The sequence below is a fragment of the Ceratosolen solmsi genome, unplaced genomic scaffold, assembly GCF_000503995.2.
Source record: "Ceratosolen solmsi marchali unplaced genomic scaffold, CerSol_1.0 scaffold43, whole genome shotgun sequence".
Classification (NCBI taxonomy): domain Eukaryota; kingdom Metazoa; phylum Arthropoda; class Insecta; order Hymenoptera; family Agaonidae; genus Ceratosolen; species Ceratosolen solmsi.
In genome coordinates, this window is record NW_011948431.1 from 1,035,248 (window position 1) to 1,056,312 (window position 21,065).

The 21,065-nt window shown below is 34.5% G+C and overlaps 1 protein-coding gene across 1 annotated transcript in view; it reads left to right on the forward strand.

Moving 5' to 3' along the window:
• The first annotated feature begins 3,191 nt into the window (after positions 1-3,191).
• Positions 3,192-21,065, forward strand: part of LOC105364159 (protein FAM151B) — a 33,180-nt gene continuing 15,306 nt past the window's right edge. The window contains exon 1 of the mRNA XM_011502029.1: positions 3,192-3,379. Coding sequence (XP_011500331.1) covers positions 3,331-3,379 — 49 coding nt within the window. The 5' untranslated portion in view covers positions 3,192-3,330. The remainder of the gene's footprint in view (positions 3,380-21,065) is intronic.

Here is a 21,065-nt window from a genome sequence, read left to right on the forward strand (position 1 = left end):
ACATTAGGTAATTTAAGTTTTTTTTTTTTTTTTTTGTTTTTTTTTTTGTTATTTTAATCGAATTATCGAGGATGACTCGATTGAAGCTCGCATGCATTTAAATAATTATCAATTTAATGGGGTAAATGGGTAATATCTACGTGTTAATGGAGATGCTTAAATCTGTGGGCATAAATTTTTCTTGGAAAATATAAATTCTTTAAATTCAGCATTAATCCTTTAATTGCTAACTTAGCTTAGTTATGAAAATCCGAGAAACTTGAATAGAAAAAAATCGGATACACATATTATAAATGTAGAATAGCTTGTTGCGACTATCGTTCATACTCTTGATTATTATCAGTCGAAATGTATTGAATAAACAAACGCCCGTAACCTACAATTTACCACAGAAACTTTCATGTGTGCTTATCGGCGTAGTCTTAAAATTTATGAACAATAAATCTTCATGCTTATAATCATTATTTTAAACCTTACATATACATAAAATATCCTTTTCAATTTGTGTTAATCGATTATTATTATTATTCTTATTATTGCTGTTGCTTTTGTTGTTACTATTGTCACTATTATTATTTATTATTTATTATTTATTATTTACTTAGATGATGATGATGATGATAATTATTTTTGTTGCTGTTGTGATTGTCGTTGTTGTTATTATTCTTATTTTATTATAAAATCGATATTTAAATAGCTTACGTTAGATTTACCGCTAGAATGTGCGTATGAATTATAGAGCCTATCGTCGAGCTGAAATTTTTAGTAACATTACACAGACTAAATAATAGTATATTAATCTAATGTATATAGATTATTGAATTTTCATACTTAACGGCATTTGCTCACTTCTGAATAAGTAATTTGGCATTGTAATGGACATTTTGCAGTCGGAATTTTCAGTTGCCTATTATATTTTTGAAGTACGATTAAAGCTATTTCACACGCTAGCCTTGTCCATTATGATTTGTTTATTCAGTCCAAATAAGCATAAAAACCATTGAATATTATATTAAATAAAGCAATAAAACATATCTATATTGGTAGTTTGTATATTTACGCAATGCATAATGGCTTTTACGACTTTATTATCGTGTGACGACGCCAAAGTATTGCTCGACGTAGCGAAAAATATTTTCTTACGTTACTTCATTTTCAACGCTACGGGGAAGAAAAGGCGTCAAGTGATATTTCGATTTTCCAAATTGATACGAAAATTAAAATTATCATTATAACGATATTAGCGAAAGCTTGCTTTGTTAATAAATATATCGAGTCGTATGGCTGAGCCGAAACAGTGAGAGAGCAGTGTCCCGTGAGAACTTTCTTCGCCGAGCACCGAGTTCGTCCAACGGCTATGAAAATTCGATTCAAGTTTTCTAACGAATTAATCCAGCTAATATGACTACCGCCGACAGCGCAACTACTAGTTTCACAAATATAATAAATAAATAACTCGGCTTGCACTCGCGCAAACCATACAAAATCACAACAAAAATACCGCCACCTTTCCACCATATAAGCCATGGTGTAACTTAATAAAACCGGTAAAAATCAATAGCGGCGCGCAATGCATCTTCAAAGAGAACATGAGACAGCGCAATGACGGTGTACTCGCAATGAATAAAACGTAGCTGATTGCGTGCATTTTCGCGAGAGCCGTCGAATTTGTGCTTGGATACGCATCTCTCGCGTTCGGAGCCGCGTTACGTGCGCGGATGGAGCACGACACGGCGATATTCAAATCCTCGTATCGTTCACGCCCCCCGTTTTTCCTTTTCACGTGCCGCACTCCCCTCGCTCCTATCCACCCTTGCCCAACCCGAATCGCACCGCCACATCCTCCTGCCGGTCTTGCCCCAACCTCCGCCGCTACTCGGTGCCCACCGCTCTACGTTATGCACCTGCACCCCACCACCCCGCGCCCTCGCGCTCCAATTCTCTCTCTCTCTCTCTCTCTCTCTCCCTCTCACTCTCTCTCTCTCACTCTCTCCCGTGAGAGGACGACTCGTCGTCGCTCGCTTCAGCCGATGCTCACACGAAGCGTCGGTTAAAATCCGTCGCGTACTCACTCGCACGCTCTATCGTCAATTCCATTTTCCTCCAACCGTCCTTCCCCGTATTGTCCGCCGGCAAAACGGTGGCGTTGAGAAGCCTCGTGCGCTCTGTCGTCGTCGTAGGTGTCGCGGGCGGTGCATGTGTCCGGGGGGAGTAAGGTGGGCACAGCCCATGGAGAGAAAAAAAGCGTATATCTTGCGAACGGTGAGAAAGCGACGGGAGAGAGAAGCGGCATCGAGAACAAGTGGACACGGCGCTTGACGATGATAGTCACACGACCACGACGACGAGGTGGACGACGTGGAGGACGTCGTGGAGGACGGTAAGAACGACAACAAAGACGACGACGACGACGACGACTACGACGACGACGACGACGACGACAACGACGACGACGACGACGACGACGACGACGACGACGACGACGACGACGACGACGACGACGACGACGACGACGACGACGACGACGACGACGACGACGACGACGACGACGACGACGACGACGACGACGACGACGACGACGACGACGACGACGACGACGACGACGACGACGACGACGACGACGACGACGACGACGACGACGACGACGACGACGACGACGACGACGACGACGACGACGACGACGACGACGACGACGACGACGACGACGACGACGACGACGACGACGACGACGACGACGACGACGACGACGACGACGACGACGACGACGACGACGACGACGACGACGACGACGACGACGACGACGACGACGACGACGACGACGACGACGACGACGACGACGACGACGACGACGACGACGACGACGACGACGACGACGACGACGACGACGACGACGACGACGACGACGACGACGACGACGACGACGACGACGACGACGACGACGACGACGACGACGACGACGACGACGACGACGACGACGACGACGACGACGACGACGCGGTGGGGGTAGACAGTTGGCTCGACCCTGGTGGGGGAAGTACCAACGCGAGAGCAAGAGGAGAAGGAAGAGGGAGAAAGGCAGAGCGTTACCAGGGGGAGATGATAAGCCGTAGTGGGGGGCGGGAGGGAGAGCGAGCGAGGTGGAGCGAGAGGGAGCGATAGGCTCTCTTTCGAGGACGGATGGATTTTCGCCGATCTGCCGGCCGGCGGAGAAGTCAGTCGCTTCTAGTCCCTCGAGTTTAACGGACAGTTTTCGCGCGAGAGGAAGCCCAATCCGTTGTATTGTATCGCAAATACAGAGCCGTTGTTACTAACACATTTGATCGGGAGGAAATGCCGTGTGCCGCAGCGATATCCAGCTTATTGCTTCTCGCCGTCGTCCGTAAGTTCTTCTCTTACTCATTATTTGTCCCGCTTAACTTAATCGAATGAGCGAGGCCCTTACCCCCCCACCCCCCCCCCCCCCCCCCCCCCCCCCCACCCCCCCACCCCCCTCGATACCCCACCTCAGCAACCCGCCTCGATGCAATACCACCGAACAACCGTTTAATCGACGGTTATTTAACCCTCGCTCTCTGCCCTATTGTTCCGCCTACCTTTGCCCTCGTCGCGACTCTCTTGGCGTTTGTAGTTGTAGGGTACTTGGTGTGCTGGCTAGTTGTGCGCGAAATATGTTGGATGAGAAACTTTTGCTTCTCGTATTGTTCTTTAGGTAATGGCAGATGTCAATCCGCACTCGTGCAGCAAATTAACGAAAAGGAAATGAAAAGGATTTGAACGTTCGATGGCGTAGGCTACCGGCGGGGCTTAAAAATTTTTTCTTTAATCAATAAAATTTTTCGACGAGAGGGCAAAGTTTAGCTAGGCAATCGTAGATTTTGTAGTGATGATAACCACGATATAATCAAAACAGAGAGACTGCGATTCCTCTCCCATTGCGTTGCCTGTAAGATGTAATAGTTGAGTCGAGAATTTGCATGTAAATGACGACGTAGGTGTCGACTCGGCCAATGTTCGAATCTCCTGAATACCAAACGCCATTTTGTAGATAAGGTGGTCTTAAAAAACTTTTAAATGCCGCCTCGAGGGCTCGAAATACAATTTTATACAAAATCCTAATTGTGAAAAAAAGAAAAGGTCATTTGCCTGTGATTATGGATTCGAAATTGGCGACGAAACTGCCGCGGTGTCAGCTTACGTAATCGGGATAAGAATCCATTTACAACTGCCCGATAATAAAGGACGTACAAACTCCCGCGTATTTACTAACTTTTGTAATATTTCAAAACAAAAATCGTTGACTCGAGATCATCTGTGTATATGAGTTCGAGGCGGGAAGATTATAATGAAATATTGCTGTATTCGTTATTACATTTGTCGTTCTACATATCATTTGATCGAACTAAATGGGAAATTTGAATAATATTTTGAACAAGTAGGCCGTTAAAATCTCAACTGCTTTTTTCCAGCGCAGTGCCACGGTCGATCAAACGATTTGGTTCACGAGATTTCACTAATGCATCTATCCAACACTTTCTTGTAAATAATTACTAACGCATAGAGTACGATCGAAAAAGCGATCGAAGTGTGTCGTAACAATAATAATTCCAAAAGAAAAAATTCATGGGAAAAGTTGTTGCGCGTCGGTACTTAATAATTTTCAATAAGAAATCAAAACCTTTTATTACAAAAGGGAATATATAGGCGATAATTGATGTTTAAACGTCACAATTGGAAACTTGTCGATAAATAATTATTCCACATTTTCAAACCTTATTGGCATATTCCGTCACCTTACAAATCGCTTGATTTTTTAAATTTGATCATTATTAAGGTAACTTCCTACCGATCAGATTTAAATAATTTTGCAAATTAATATAACGAAGCCATTACCTGATTGTATCGCTAACGATAATTACCTGTTTTGACTTTTGTAAGGTACAGTAGAAACATTTTTGCCAATCCATCGTAGAGCGTAACTTTTCACTTGGAAAATCAGGAACTCTGGGTCAGTCGCAATAAAGTCTTAGTATTTGGAGAACATTAAAAACATTCTTTGTGTTTTAATTTTTTTATTTTATTTTTTTTTTTTTTTCGTTTTTTAAGCTTTGTTAACACGACAGATTTTTTTATTTTTATTTTCAAGGGTAATTATCGGCTTCTAAATTATTCGAAACTTGAAATATTAATCATCGAAGCAGATTGAAATGTTAGTCTAATATTCTTACTAACGAACTTCTTTATTATTATTATTATTATTATTATTATTATTATTATTATTATTATTATTATTGCATTATTAAAATAATCATCAACATAAAAATGTATGCTAAAACATTGCAGTTGTGCGAATGCTCTTTGAATCAACGTTTATCAACGTTTCCTTTATCAGAGCCGTCGAATTACATAACCAAATTTTATCTTCTTTTTACAACAGTCCCCTACCCACCCTCGTTGCGCGCTGTTAAATCAAGCGATACAACAAGCAACTCGAAAATCAGCCACAAGTCCGTTTGCAAAGCGAACTGTAATCGGAAAAGAGCCAAGACTGACTGCGTGGGAGTAGCATTAAAATTGCAGATTCGGTTCGTTGAAAGGCAGCGCCAGAGAGAAACGAGAAAATGCCGCAAATTCCCTTGGTTGTGACTGTCCAAGAGTCAGCAAAAACGCTCGTTCATTAAACGCACGAGCCACGCTGCGTAAGGCCCATCGAATAATGGCGCGAAGCGATTGACTCGATCGAGAGCTTGGCGCGAGGGTGGGAATGAGAGAGAGAGAGAGAGAGAGAGAGAGAGAGAGAGACAGAGAGCAATGCTAGTCACGAGGAAGGAAACATTTAATTTCGACGGCTAGCGTCGCAGTGCGGCACGCGGCGCGTAATAACAATAAAAAAGCGTAACGCGATCATAAAGGCCGGTTAACGATCAGCCGACGACGTCCCGCTGACCCTCTCTCCTCCCTCTAGCTCTATTACAAACCCTCTCCCACCCCGTACTACCTATTACCGCTCTCGCCCCTCTCTCTCATCGCATCCTACCCCCCCCCCCACACTTTGCTTCGTCGGCGCGGGCCCATAAAAGATTCGCGGATGCTGCGGGTCCTTGTGCCGCTGTGAGAAGGTGCGTACGTGTGTGAAATCTACCTCGATACACTACCTATACCTACCTATACCTACCTACCTATATACCCCTTTCAAAACGACCCTACTAATACGTCTTCCATTGCAATCCTTGCCCATCCAAATTACTCCCGTCGCGCGCACCCCCCCCCCCCCCCACACACATAACGTCGCTACTCATCGATTTCCAATTTTACTATTATCCACTTTATAGGGATCGATGCTTTTCGATGACATTTTATCCCACTTCGAGCCGGTAATTTATTAGACCCAAAATCGAAGATAAAAGTAGTCGTCGAGTACTTAGGTAACGTACGTGCGTGTCGTCATTGACGAACCAATATCTATTATATATCGTTACTCTAATCGCAATTTCATTGCAAATGTAAACATTTGCGCGTGCTTAAGACATTTTTCTGTAATAATCGTTGGAACAATTTTTTTTTTATTTGTTTGTTTATAAACCAATTTACGTTCGATAAAATTTTGAAAAATAGTTTAAAGGCAAGTATTTTGTGTACGCGATTCTTTCGTAAGTTAATAAATGGAAAAACTTCCGGAATAAATGAAGAAAAAAACATGGCAATATTAATACCTCGGCTAGATACTTCCAAGGTAAGCGAACTCCTCGACGGACTATTTAGCCGAGCATCTCCGACAATAAAAAGAGACACATTCAACAAAAGAATGTACAACACGATGTCCCATCGTCGCCAAGAATTCCTATTTTCAAAAACTCCGATGGCTTTGTACAGAATAATTATATACCGGAGCGCTATTTTTGTACTCCGACACTTCAAATGAATCATAATAATAACTTGTTTCCATAGTATATGTGAGCAAATAAAAATTTTATCGGTAAATCTAGATGAAATAAGAAATAAATAGCAAGTAATGTATTATGATTTTGAAATAAAAGTCATTAATTATAATATGAAATTTGGGTTAATTCTATACATACACAAGAAGAGTGATATTTTTAAAAACGTGATGTTGCAGCTGCTGGAAACCAGATGGAAGCTTCATTTTGTGTAGATAAATGTTAAAAAGAGCATGAAATTGACTGAAAATGCGATGGAATTGATAAATTGGACACTTGACAAGAACTGTAAATTAAAATGAAATTTGAAAAGTTTATCGATAACATTATCATAAATTTAAAGTCACGTACATATATATATATATATATATATATAACAAATATTTACCTTCCAATATCCAAATGTTTATGTGTTTATTTCAGTGTATTTATCTTTAACGTAAAATCAATAAAAAAATTTACTAAAATACAAAATTGATTAAGGAATTATATTTAATATTAATGTGTAGGAATAAATATTATAACTGAATTAAGAGAATTTTTATTTTCTGAAGAACCAAATTGTTTATCGAAGTAAACGACTTGTAAAATTATTTTAAAAAGTGTATAAGTTTTAAGGTGATTACGACATACAACTAAAATCACTGATAAAATTTTATTTTTATTCCACTATTTAAAAATTTTATCGAAGTATGCAATTAAAATTAAATAATTATAAAAATTTCTTAATATCATGTCCATAGCAATTATTGAGTTAACTCTATTTATAAAAAAATTAGTACATCATTGTTTATTTGTTAAGACAATATTATTGCGCTATATTGATTATTATAAACATCTTTATTATTAAATTAAATTAAAATTATGATCATTGTAACAATGTTGTTTACAACTTAGTTGGCGTTCGTTCAAAAGGCTCTACTTATAAAATTGAAATCAAGCCATTGTCGAAGCCAAAAAACAAAAAACAAAAAAACAAAACAAAAAACAAAACAAAACAAAAACAATAAAAACAAAGAAAAAGGGAAAAATAAAAATATACATATTTGCTAAAAAACACAAAGGCTTGGAAGATGTTCAGCAAAAATTGTTTTAATACTTTTCAATGACAGAATTGTATTGTAATAGGAGCATTAGTGTCGTAATAATTTTAATTGCAATTAATGAGATCGAATGTAATTACTGTCGAGAAAAACCTTGTCACTCAATCTAGTGATTCATTTTGCAATAATCGAGCTTTAAGCACGTCTTCGTTAATCCTAGCCAATTAGCATAGCTAAGTTCTTCATTCTGCTATCAGTTCGGAAAATAAAAGAAAACTGATTCATCCATCAGTTTGATCATATCAATTCATATGAATTAATGGCTAAATGAAGTAATGACAAATCGATTTTTAGACGAAAATGATTATTATGATTATTTATATTTAAATTTTTCAGTTCAACGACATTAGTTGTAGAAAAGGTATTTCGCCATCAGAGTTGACAACACAACTGTCAAACAATTAGCCGAGAAATATTTTTAATCTTAATTTGCCTATAAATTGTTATTTAAACCAAGTAAATAAATAAATAAATGCTTCTAATGGAAGTGGAATAAGAGTCGAGCCGAGCATGGTACTGGCAGTGAACCGTACCAACTTAATACAAAAAATTCCCGTTCCCGAGATATTTCCGTATAGGCGTGGTTTTTTGTCGCAGAATAATCTGTGTTATCGAAGCCGATAGGAATATTGTTGGATTAAAATAAATTTTCGTACGGTAATAAGATAACTTGAAAGTAACCGTACCGTTTCGGCCAAATAAGAAAAGGGACGAGCATTGGCAATTATTTATTATTTAACTTCATTAAAGGGTGATTTTGTCGTGTGTCGAGAGATAGAGAGAGAGAGAGAGAGAGAGAGAGAGAGAGACGCAATATTTCTTTTTAATTAAATTTCACATCAGAGACTTAATTGCATGTAAGTATAAAATTTTGCTTTGATAAGATTATGCGGCAAGCGATTATTTAATAAACACGGCATTCTGAAACTTGCTACGAGTTATAAAATAAAATTAGTTTCAAAGCTCCAGTGGAGCCCTGTTAAGCGTAAAACTTATCGCTCCTCGGATATTCCTTTAAATACGTTTAAAATCATTAAAGCGAGTAGCATGCATTGCAAAAAGCTTAAGGTGCAAATGAGAAAGGCTGCGAGTGCTACGCGAGCAGTAGACAGAAGAGCATCCGCCTGCCGAGAAATTCCGCAAAAACACGATCGATGCCCACCTCACGAGGATACGTGCAACGTTGCTTGCTTGTTTGCTTGCGCGCGCCCCCACGTGACATTCAAAATCTGCCAGAAGGACGGAAATACTCGGCCGCGGGGAAGATCGCGAGGGCGGTACCAAGCGACGAAACAAAGGCGATCTCAGAAAAGAGTAGCTGACAAAAAAAATAATAATAATAATAAAAAATACAAAAAAAAAAAAAAATGAAAGAAAGAAAGGTGAGCCCCGCCACGAGGGAGAATCAATGTCGTCGACGCGCGGATCGATTCCCGCGGCGTTATAACCCTGAAAAGCTCCACCTTTATCTCTCTCTCTCTCTCTCTCTCTCTCTCCTTCTAGCTCTCTAGCTCTCCATTTCTGATTGTACGCAAGAGAGGGAGAGAGCGAGGGAGAGAGCCAGCGAGTAGGACGGCCGGCGGGCTATCGGTCGGAGTAGCAGGGAGGGAGGGAGTGAGAGAAAACGTACGGCGCACAACAGCGTTTCCCCACTCCTGGCGCCTCGTGCTCCTGACAGCGTAACGACGATGCTGCGCGTCGGTCGGGCTGTGCTACAGCCTCCTGCTACCTTGTAACCCGTCAATATAAATAGAATGTAGAATGGCGAATATAATATCGGCGCGGTGGCGGTGGCGTAGGCGCGTGGACTCGCGGGCGGGGGTAGTGGTCCGGTCGGGCGGCGGCGGCGGCGGCGGCGGCGGCGGCGAGGCCGAGAGGGTGGGTAAGGCCGTGTACTCGCTTTCTCTCGTGCAGCGGCCTCCAGATTGCATACATCGCGGCGATGCACGTGTGCACGCGAGCGTCACGAAATGCTCCTGCAGCCTTGCTTCCAGCTTTCATGCGCGACTATTACACAAAGTGCTGCTCTAGCGCTATGAGGACGTGTCGCCGAGGAGAATTTCATGGACCAATTGATGCTCAATCTTAAATATCTCGCATCATCTCGTCATTTTACTCACCAAGTATCATTGACTTTATTGACCTTCCTTGGCTCCTTGCCCTTGATAATTCAGCGACCCTTCGGCTTTTCATTGCTGTGATGATTCTTTCGTAGCCGCAGCTTCGAATTCCGAGGGGGCGCATATTTATTAACTATCCGATAATAATCTGTGATTAGTCGATAATCATTACGTTAGTGACGCTCGCTTTGACAATGGCGGTAGCCAAGGATTATTTTCGGTTTTTATCAAGTAAGAAATAATGTGCGCACGAACCGGCCTATCGCTGATTTCCATTAAAATATTATTTCTTTACATGTTGCTTTATCAAAGTATACTTTCGTTTAGGATGGTGAATGTTGCTTTATTAATATAATATTTTTTTGTATAATTCAGAAAAAATTAAATATAAAAATTTGGTCATTTACATTTTTCTTATACAGAGTTTTTTTTTTTTTTTTTTTTTCTTTGGGTTTTTTTTTTTTTGCTTTTGTTTTTTTTTTTTCAATATAATATATAAACGCTTTCTATTGTATATAAATATAAGCTCGCAAAAGTGTTGTAATCACTGCCTGAGAATAGACGTTGAATAATATTGTAAGGTTAAAAAATAAATTTGAAAATAAATATTTTTTTAAACTCTCCGACGTGGACTGAAATTTATATTAAAGTTGATAATCTAAAATACGTGTACGGTAATACAATTTAAATTTGTATTATCAAAAGTCATTCGTATATATTAATTCTTTATGCTGTTTTAAGTATTTTTGAAATAATATTAATAATAATATGATATTGTAATTCACTTATTTTGTAATAGAATGTCATTTAAGATAGCTTCATTATATTATTATCAATTGAAGAATATTTTTAATAGTTAATATTTTTAAATAAAGATTAATACTTTGAAGATATTTATTCTCATAAAACGTATAAATCTCAATATAGTATGCTAAATGCATATTATTCTAAGTTTATGGCGAATTTCTGTTGTTCTTTTTTTTTTTTTTTAATGCAAAGCCATATAATATTGACGTTATCCAAAATAATATGTATTGGTAATGTATTAATTTTTTCTCGCTCCCCCAAAAACATTGCTGTAAGGCTTAGAATAAAAATCTTTCCAATAGATTTGACCATTTCACAATCTATGCAAAATATATTTAAATCTATATTTTAAATAAATAAATAAATATATATATATATATATATTCTACTTTTATCTACGTATGATTGGCCACTGGCGATGCTAAAATACAAGCAAGAGACAAGCAACCTACTGCAACGTAACAACGCTATAAATTCTCTTAGGAAACTCTTCTCTTGGAAATTTTCTTTCAATACACTATATAATAGATTTACTTCTCACTACCTTATCTACGCCCATACGCAAAATCTGCAAAATTACGTCTCTATCCAAATATAATTATATCATTTACATTATAAAAAATAGCTGGATAGTGTGGGAAGTGAAAGAGGGAGAGAGAGAAAGAGACAAGAAAATGCATGAGAAATGGTAATTGTTCAAAGAAATAGTACATCATTGAAAATCGTGAATACAATAACTACATCTAATAATAATATATTTCATAACTTAATAATTTTCTTATTGCTTTTCACAGTAATCATATTTAATTGATTATTCTAATAAATTTACAAATTTAACCATTGCTAAACCAATGTCTACGACGCAGTTGTTGCAGGCATTGTTTTAATGCAAACATTTATAATGTTACTATTATACTATTTATAGCTTTCATATTAATGTACTTTGTACCTTTTGTCATTTTATTTATTCATTATTAAAGGTTTTGTGAAAACATATGATATTAAACGAAATCTTCAAATCTACTATTCATCTGTAAAGAAGAAAGATTAGAATTCGCACAATTACGTGCAATAACCATTTGAAACGGAAATCTTGTGTTGAATTCAATAATCATAGTTATCGTTTGCTTTAGACATGCATTATTACTTCTTCCTTTTTTTCCTATTTCATTCAATATGGTATAAAATTAATTACTGACTGTATATTACTGAATATATTGTAAAATCAATTTTTTTTTTTTTTTTTTTTTTTTTTTTTTTTTAAAACTTTATATAAAATAGACAGTCATATTTTGAAATAACTTTCAGTCTTATATATAATATTACAATGCACCAAATAGATCAAAGGGAATAAAAATTGTCTATCAATATGTTTTCTACTGTAAGATGAAATAATACATCGTACAGAGCAGTTATAACCTTGTGACGATATAAAAAATTTTTTTTTTTTTTTCTTTTTTAATTTTTTTTTTAATGATCAATTTTTAATTTTTAATATAATTTATTCCTTAAATAATTTGAATTAAACTTTATTTGCAAAAAGTATTATGAACCTGGTATATATATAGGTAAAAAACAATTTTTTAACGTTATAATGATAAATGTACATGAAATAAATGATAATAATAAACTAGAAATAAATGTTAAAACAACATTAAGCTAAGCTAGTGTTGAAACAACTTAAATTTACTGTACTATTCTATAAAAGAAATTATAATAAAAAAATTTATTGATTAAAAGATAACGAAAGTGATAATTTTCTTATAGATTGACTGTAAATGGAAGCTGCCTAATTAACAATGATAACGCATCTATTTATACTGTCGATCAAATTCTACTTTCTAGAAAAGTTTAAAAATAAGCTTAAATAATCTGTACAATTTTAAGAAGTAATATGCACTCTGAAAGTCTAGCTGACACTTTTAAGGTGACTTTTGGAAATCAAGATGGACTGAAAAGTATTGATTTCAGATAAATTTGAATAGATGTAGGAACGTAGACCGGAGATAATGTAAGTGAAATATCTTGTTCGTTCTTTATTCAATGACAATATCAATACTGAGTCGAAATAAAGGAAAAAGGAAGTGAAATCGTCTCTGCTTACGATTTTTCGTCTTTGTGTGTGTGTGTGTGCGCGCGCGCGCGCGCGCATATAATACATGGAAGTAACCATAATTGAATAGAGAGAACGAAGTTAGCAAAATCAATTTAAAATGTTATTGTAATACAATTTAACAAATGATATTGCAGAAAATTAAATCTGAATTTGTATTATGTAGTTATGAATAATGCCAAAAATTCGAAAAATTATGATAATTTATGATAATTTATGAGAAAGTTACGCTCTACATTACCTTTTCCATTACCTATTTGAATGAGAATAAATGTAAAATATTTCTTAATTATTTCTTAGCAGCAATAATGAATATTAATTTAGGAAAAAAAATCAACTAATAAATATAATTTAATCCTTAATTTAATTATAAATTATAATGTAATTTCATCCATTAAAAAGATGATGATTTAATGTTTTATCTAAAAATTATTTTCAAACTGAAATATATTTTTACTTGTACATTGGAAGATGTACTTTATTTATATTATACTTCTAACTTTTTATTATATAATTTCGTAACCAACGTTACATACATTCAAATTGCTGCGAGAACATAAATCAGATATTTTTTATTAAATTTAAAAATCGATCTAAACTCCAACCATCCAGAATTAGAATAAATTACGAATATTTCGCAGTTCAGTCTTCAGCTTTTTATAGTTTATATGTATTTTTAATAAAGGAGATTCTACGCTTGTACTTTGACTTTGATATTTGTTAAAACGAGAATATAAAATATTCCCTACCAACCGAATTATAGTTATATCAAAAAGTTATTATTTAAAATACAATTAAATTAAAAATATAATGGAAAAAGTAAAAAAAAAAAAAAAAAGAAAAAAAAGAAAGAAAGAAAGATAGAAAGAAAAAAGGCTTGCTATTGTTAACGATCTGTTTGACGCAGTAATTTGAGCCACGAATCTTTAAAAAGAAATTTCACATTCTCGGCGATATCGAGAGCAGTCAAAGCATCGGGTCTGCCTTTTCCATCGTGCAAGATTGAGGCGAAGATCCGTGAGACTCGTGGACTCGTGCGCTCGCCATTATAATATTCCATTCGCAGCTGCGTATTGTCTAAAATAACAATAAGATAAATAATAAAAATAATAGAAAGTTTGTAGTTACGGCATGAGGGCGCTAGTAATGTTAAAATGTTGCGTGTGTGTGCGAGTGCGAGCGAGCTAGTGTTGAGAGATTCGCTCGGGCACACATGTACCGGAATACAGCCGATCGATTGTACTGGTCAATTAAGGCTTCCCTCGCACTCGTGTATTGGAGTGTGTGCGTCTCTCTTCTAACTCGTTCTCCGCAGTCGTTGACTCGAGCCGAGTCTTAGCAACTCTTATGAGTTATCGCGTCTGTACACATACGAGTTGGCGATTCTGCTAATTTTAGAGCAATATTTCATTTTCTCCGTCGGTCTCATGGAACGAACATCTTACCTTCACTTTTTGCCCTTCAACAAAGTGTGAAAGCATTTTCCAGCTACGACTATTACCGGGAATTCAAATTTGCCAGTTTAGTGCTTCGATTGGAGTATGTTGTTGAGATAAAACCGAGATAACTATCCGATGTAATAATATCACTCGTTACGAAATTTCTAAATTCTTTGGAAAAAGCAGAGAATCGATTGCCGTATATCTTAAGGGAGAAAGGGAAATTTTTTAATTAACTAATTGTACAAATATGCTTAGTAGCATACTTAATGGAAAAATGGTAAAAATAGAAAAATACGATTCTAGTATCAAATTACAAAGCTCATCTTTAATACGATTAAATTTATATTATAAAGTTAATATTATTATTTTGCAATGAATTATATCATTTATCATAATTAAGTCACTTGGGTTCACTCCAAGTTATTTTAAATCCTAATGTATTGCTCGGAATTTCTCTTTCAATTTTAATCATTATTATAACTACTTTTTCATTACGTTTTCAACATTAATTTTTTTTTTTTTTTTTTTTTTTTTTTTTTTTTCAAAAATTTAAACAAATATAAATTTTGATTGAAACAGTTGTCTGTAAATTTAATTTCTACCTTACATGCTATTAAAGAAATTAATTTATATATTCGAACTTTATTTTAAAACATATAAAATAATTATATAATTAATGTATGTTTACAATGCAAATATAATACAAATGTTTGATAACACATCGATAAAAAAAAATAGCCTATCTTAATGTAAAAATATATAGTTACTTATAATAGGCCAAATGTAAGTATCTCAAATGATTAAAAATGTTCTACGTATTGTTTACTATAACAAGTTTTCTATAAAAATCATTCAAGTATGTCTTAAACTAATAGATCTAACTTTCCGTTGTATTATATATATATATATATATGAATAGAAATTACTTATGAACAAATAATCCTATATTTACGATTAAATTCTAACAGAGAAAGTTTTTACATTGACATATATTGTATGTATAAGATATTCATCTATTTTAATATTTAAATTGAAATTTGATTTAAATTCAATTATAATGATCCAATAAATAAATATATCTATAATAATAATGTTATATAATTGAAAAATTTATATTTTGAAATATTTTGATTTACAAAAAAAAAAAAAAAAAAATCTTATTTACAATAACGTCTTTATAAATATAATTAAATTGTATTATTACCATTAAAATCGTCCTTCATTCAGCCTCTCGTAGTCTATAATCCTAATTGTTAAAATTTGTATTGCCTTTACTTTTTAGCATTAACAATATATAATAACATTGTTATATACGTTAGCTGATTTTCTTAATATTCATAAATTAATTATCATCGTAATTTCATCGTTTTCAATGAAATTGCAAAAACATTGTTTAATGTGATATTATTGCAATTAACTGTTTTTCCAGCTAATGCAAATAGATAATATTTGCCAGGAAAAAAAAAAAAAAAAAAAAAAAAACTAATAACCGTACCTTTTCCCATGCATACAATTCAATTAATATAATGAGCGAGGATAGGTAAATTAAATGCTCGTATATATGTTTAGTGATACTTAGGGAAAGCACATTAGAAACATTATTGTGGTATTATGTGTATTCGACTATCGGACTATCTTATGACAAATTATATAATTATAAAATTTTAAGAATATATTTTACAAACAATAAATTATCCATCATTTTATTAATGTTGTGACATAATTTATGAAATATAATGATTTAATTTCAAATATTATTTAGAAAATTGGAATTTGATATGATTATGATTATTCATACAATATGCAAAGATATGATTAGCTAATATACAGAGTAATTGTAAATTCTCTAGTTAAGGTTTATTATTTAATATCTTATTAAAGAGATAAAGAAATGGGGAGAATAGGTATACCGATATTTAAGTCTAGAAGTCTAAAATTATTATTAAATATTTCAGTTATAATCAAATAATTAATAATACGTGCATTACTTTGATTTTAGATAATGTAATAAAATAATTATTCTAAAGGCAAAGATAAAGTCCGGAAGGGATATCAAGGATATCAAGAACAAAGTCGTACGCGTTTCGTCTCAAACTGGTCGTCTCTCACCGATCGGCCGTGCCTTCTAAGCAATAAGAGCGTACCAATGACGTGTCCTTATAAACTAATTATCACCTTTCTCGTTACTTGCGGTAGACACTTATAATACATTGCTCGAAGTTATTATCACAATCTGCCAGTTCAATTCCCGTAATACTTCTTGTCGGATTACGTATACCACCACTCTTCTCTCCTGTACGCTCGGTTCCACAATAATGTTAAGCAAATGTTGCACAATGTCTTAAGTAACTAAAATCAATACTTTGACAAGTATTACTTCAGGCCACTTTTGTCTTTTGAGACGCGTAAAACGTGCATTGTGGGGAAAAAAAATCGTTTCACCCTTTTGGAAGTTTTGGAAGCAACCTATTTGGTCGTTCAGCGACACTTCATAATCATTACTTTGTTCTTCTTTTTTTTTTTTATTCTCCTACGATCGATGAATTTTTAAACTTTCTTGATTTAAAATTGTCTCCGTTTTCATCTGTTGCGTATAAATTTAATATAAAATTATAAACGTGATTAACGAATGTTAATAAAATATTGTTTATAGTGTCCAAGTGTTAAATGGAAAATTTCTATTAATCAATGCACTTTGGGTTCAAAGTTCAAATTATCATACATGGTGTAAAATAAATCCTTTTTCTTACCTTCCCCCCTCCCCCCCTCCTCATCCTCATCCTCATCCTCATCCTCATCCTCATCCTCATCCCCCTTCCAAAGATTATTATAGACTTTTAAATGAATAAAATATCGTCGCCATTATGTTTCTTTTCTTAGGTAACGTAAGCATAATTTTTAAACGTCATAAAAGCATTGGGACACAATTTTTCTTATCTTGCATTATAACCTGAGTGTTTATCTTGTTAAATTAATGTGAGATTGGATACGCTTTTTTGAGAAGGGCCAGCAATGCACATGTGACTGATAATGAGGTAAATAAGGAGAAGGTATTTCCAGGTGGATTTAAATTTAAACCACTGCAGTGTATTATATTTCCCATATGCAGTAAGTAAGCAAAGGGTTATATAATGTACACATAGTATGTAATATTTATTAAAAATTAATTTACATTTATTACACTCATGAAATCGATTACATTTTAGATATTATACATATAATTAGTAGTAGGGGTTTTTTTTTTTTTTTTTTTTTTTTTTTTTTTTTTTTTGCAAATCAACATACTTGAAGTTTAAGTGTCGAAAAGTTTGTTGAATAATCTGTAAATAGCTATTTTGAAGCATCTATCTATACACTTGCAAGCAATTATAATTGTGGCTTTACACATTTCAATTGTTTCACTATTCCAATTTATATATATATAATTATTAATTTCACTTTATAAGCTTATATGCTTTTATTTTAATTGCTTTTATTCTTATAACAAATTGCAATTGTAACTCGTTGTTTTATGCTATTATGTATGTATGTATGTATGTATGTATGTATGTATGTATGTATGTATGTATGTATTTATAGGACTATTGCGGGGCCCAGTATTAATTAAAATATAGATGTTGAATATAGATGTTGTGCACGTTTCGTCGCGGTTCTTACAATTGGACTCGTGAGTACATTTTTACAGACCGACCTTAGCCTTTATACATTGCGATATCGCAGCAAGGATTCGCTCTTATTACTAATTACTATCTTTTCGCTTGCAAGAGGCGCACACACAATGCACCGTGTAATATTTACTCAAACTGATCGTGACTCCTACTACTTCCTGCCTTGTTACGTAAACTGCCCCTTCCAGTGTGTTCATTTGATTGAATTATATATTGATTAATGTTCATGTTTCGCTTAATTAAATTTTCATTGAATTTAATTGATTTACTAGAACATTGTATACAGCGGTTATATAAAATGTAATACTTAATTTTAAGTGTAAGAGAGAACTTGTGCAACGTTTTCCGAGGATAGAGATGAGACCTGCTGCTCTATGCAGGACTAAAGTACGTGTCCCAAATAATTTATGGCGCTCCAAAGAACCGTTTTTATCGCTTAGCCGACTCCTTTTGGGGTTGCTGCATAGAAGAGGCGTGAAAGAGTAATAAAATATCTCTACTTTCGAATAGTTCGCAGTACTCAAGCGTTAAATACAAGTGGTGATTTAAAGCGACAAAATCAAGTATCGTATTGCATGTATGACTCTCTCTCTCTCTCTCTCTCTCTCTCTCTCTGTGTGTGCGTGTGCGTGCGTGTGTGTGTAGGCGTAATAAATTTATTATTAAAATTTACAAGACCAAGACCTTTGAGCTCTAACAATCGATAGTAGGAATTTTCCAATGCATAATTTTTATATTTGTTATTTAAAAAAAGAACTGTAAACTTTTTGAACGATTTCTGTTATGTCATTCAGAAAATGTAATTAATTCTCTAATTAAATAGAAAAATATTTATTTATCTCATCGATACGGGATTGTTAAAAGGATTAAAATATTTTTTACTTTCATTTCATTTTTCTGTAATAAATAAAAAAATTTATACTTACATCTAAATTCTTAAGCTTCTGTTTAATGATTTATTACATAATCGAGAGTAGGATGATTTAATAATATTTCTATAATAAACTATCTACAAGGGCATATATTATTTTGCAAATTTTTATTAATTTTTATTGATAATCTAATTTGAAAGCGTGAAAAACTATATACAATATATCGTTCATAAATGTAAAATCGAAGAAATAATTTGAGCAAATTTTATATTTTATTAATTATTACCGATTATACAAATAAGCATTTTTCTTTTAAGTTATCCTGTTTGAGTAAACAATATCTCTTTGAAGCATAAACTATCTATTTATAATCTTCATATTTATCATTTATTTATTTCGCTATTTAAAGAATTACAAAAATTCCGTACCAATTAAGTTAAACAGATTAAGTTAGAAACAATAAGGTACAAATTAGAAACAATTACTGCTAATAATCGTGTTGTTTTATTTGTTGGCTAACGATTATTGTGATTTCATTCGAACATTTACTTATGCAATCATTTTTGCTATTTTATGCTATATTATGAAGACGCGCTTGTGTATGTTTTTTTTTTTTTTTTTTTTTTTTTTTTTTTTTTTTTTTTTTTTTTTTTTTTTATAACAAATTTATATTTATGTATAAAAACAACGTAAAACGTCGTGTAATTTGTTTTGCACAAGCTCGACAGCTTCCCTATTCGTATGAGGGGAAATCAAGTTCGCCCTCTTCCTTGTATACATAACGGGACACGCCATTGGACTTTAGCACATAGTCCACCTCGTCCTGCTATGCAAATTTTCCCATATCCTATACCTGGCCTCTCCGTACCTCTCTTTCTCGCTCTCCGGACGTCGTAATGGCTCTACGTTTATGTACCTCATCATATGTCTAAGACTCGACCAAACAAAAAATTAAAATCAAATAGAAAAATGCTGATGAAATAGAAATTATAAGCAATTCTTATTTAGTGTATAATGCAATAGGGTAGTAAAGATAAAACTTGTAGTCCTTAAAATTTCTACGACTCCTTCATCATAAAATTATTGTTCAATAAGGTTTAATGTACCGAGACAGGTGGTTGTTCTCCACTAAACTGCAATACATAAATTAACTATATAAATCACAGAAATGAAGTAAAGATGATGGAAATGGGAGCTAGGAACAAATCTCGATGATTTATTGTATCAAAGGAGCATACTGAGTCGAAGGTACATACTGCTGAGGTTAGAAGCGCAAGCTGTCCCTGACCAGTAGACCGGAAATAGCTCTCGGTCGAAGCCATTGTGCATGAGCAAGTCACTTACGAGGACGAGGCATATCGGAGATCGGGGAGAGACAGATGAAGCGCTAAGTCCGTACAATACTAATCTCTCTCTCTCTCTCTCTCTCTCTCTCTCTCTCTCTCTCTCTCTCTCTCTCTCTCTCTTATTGTGTGTTTGCATGTATGCGCAGGTTTTTTAACGAGGAAGACAACGACGTGTACCGGAAGATAAGTCCTTTCGATTCTTTATTGCTCTCACTCTTTACACTGTCCCACCTTCTTCGTTCTCACTCGATGTCTCTCTTATGCGCGCACGTACTTTAGTTCCAAAGCCGAGATTTGAAAATCTTAACATGACCAAAGAAGTAGTGAATTGAATCGAACGTGTCCTCTCTTAATGTTTTTACATTTGACTTATTAAGATCTGGAATTGACCGCGAATATCTTATTTGTATCGAAATGTCAATCCTTGGGTCATCGTAAACTAAATTTCCAATTATTTTCAATTATTCCTTTATACAATTTACTAATTATTCCTAAACTTCTTTACGCGCTGCTCCCCCATTTGTGAGCTGCGTCTCAAGTAATTCGATTAACCTCGCATACCAATCCTTTATGCGTTTGATGTATGTTTGATGAGTGAAAAATATTTGTTCTTAACTCGATTATGAAGAATAAACTCCAAACTTCGTCAATCGGATTTA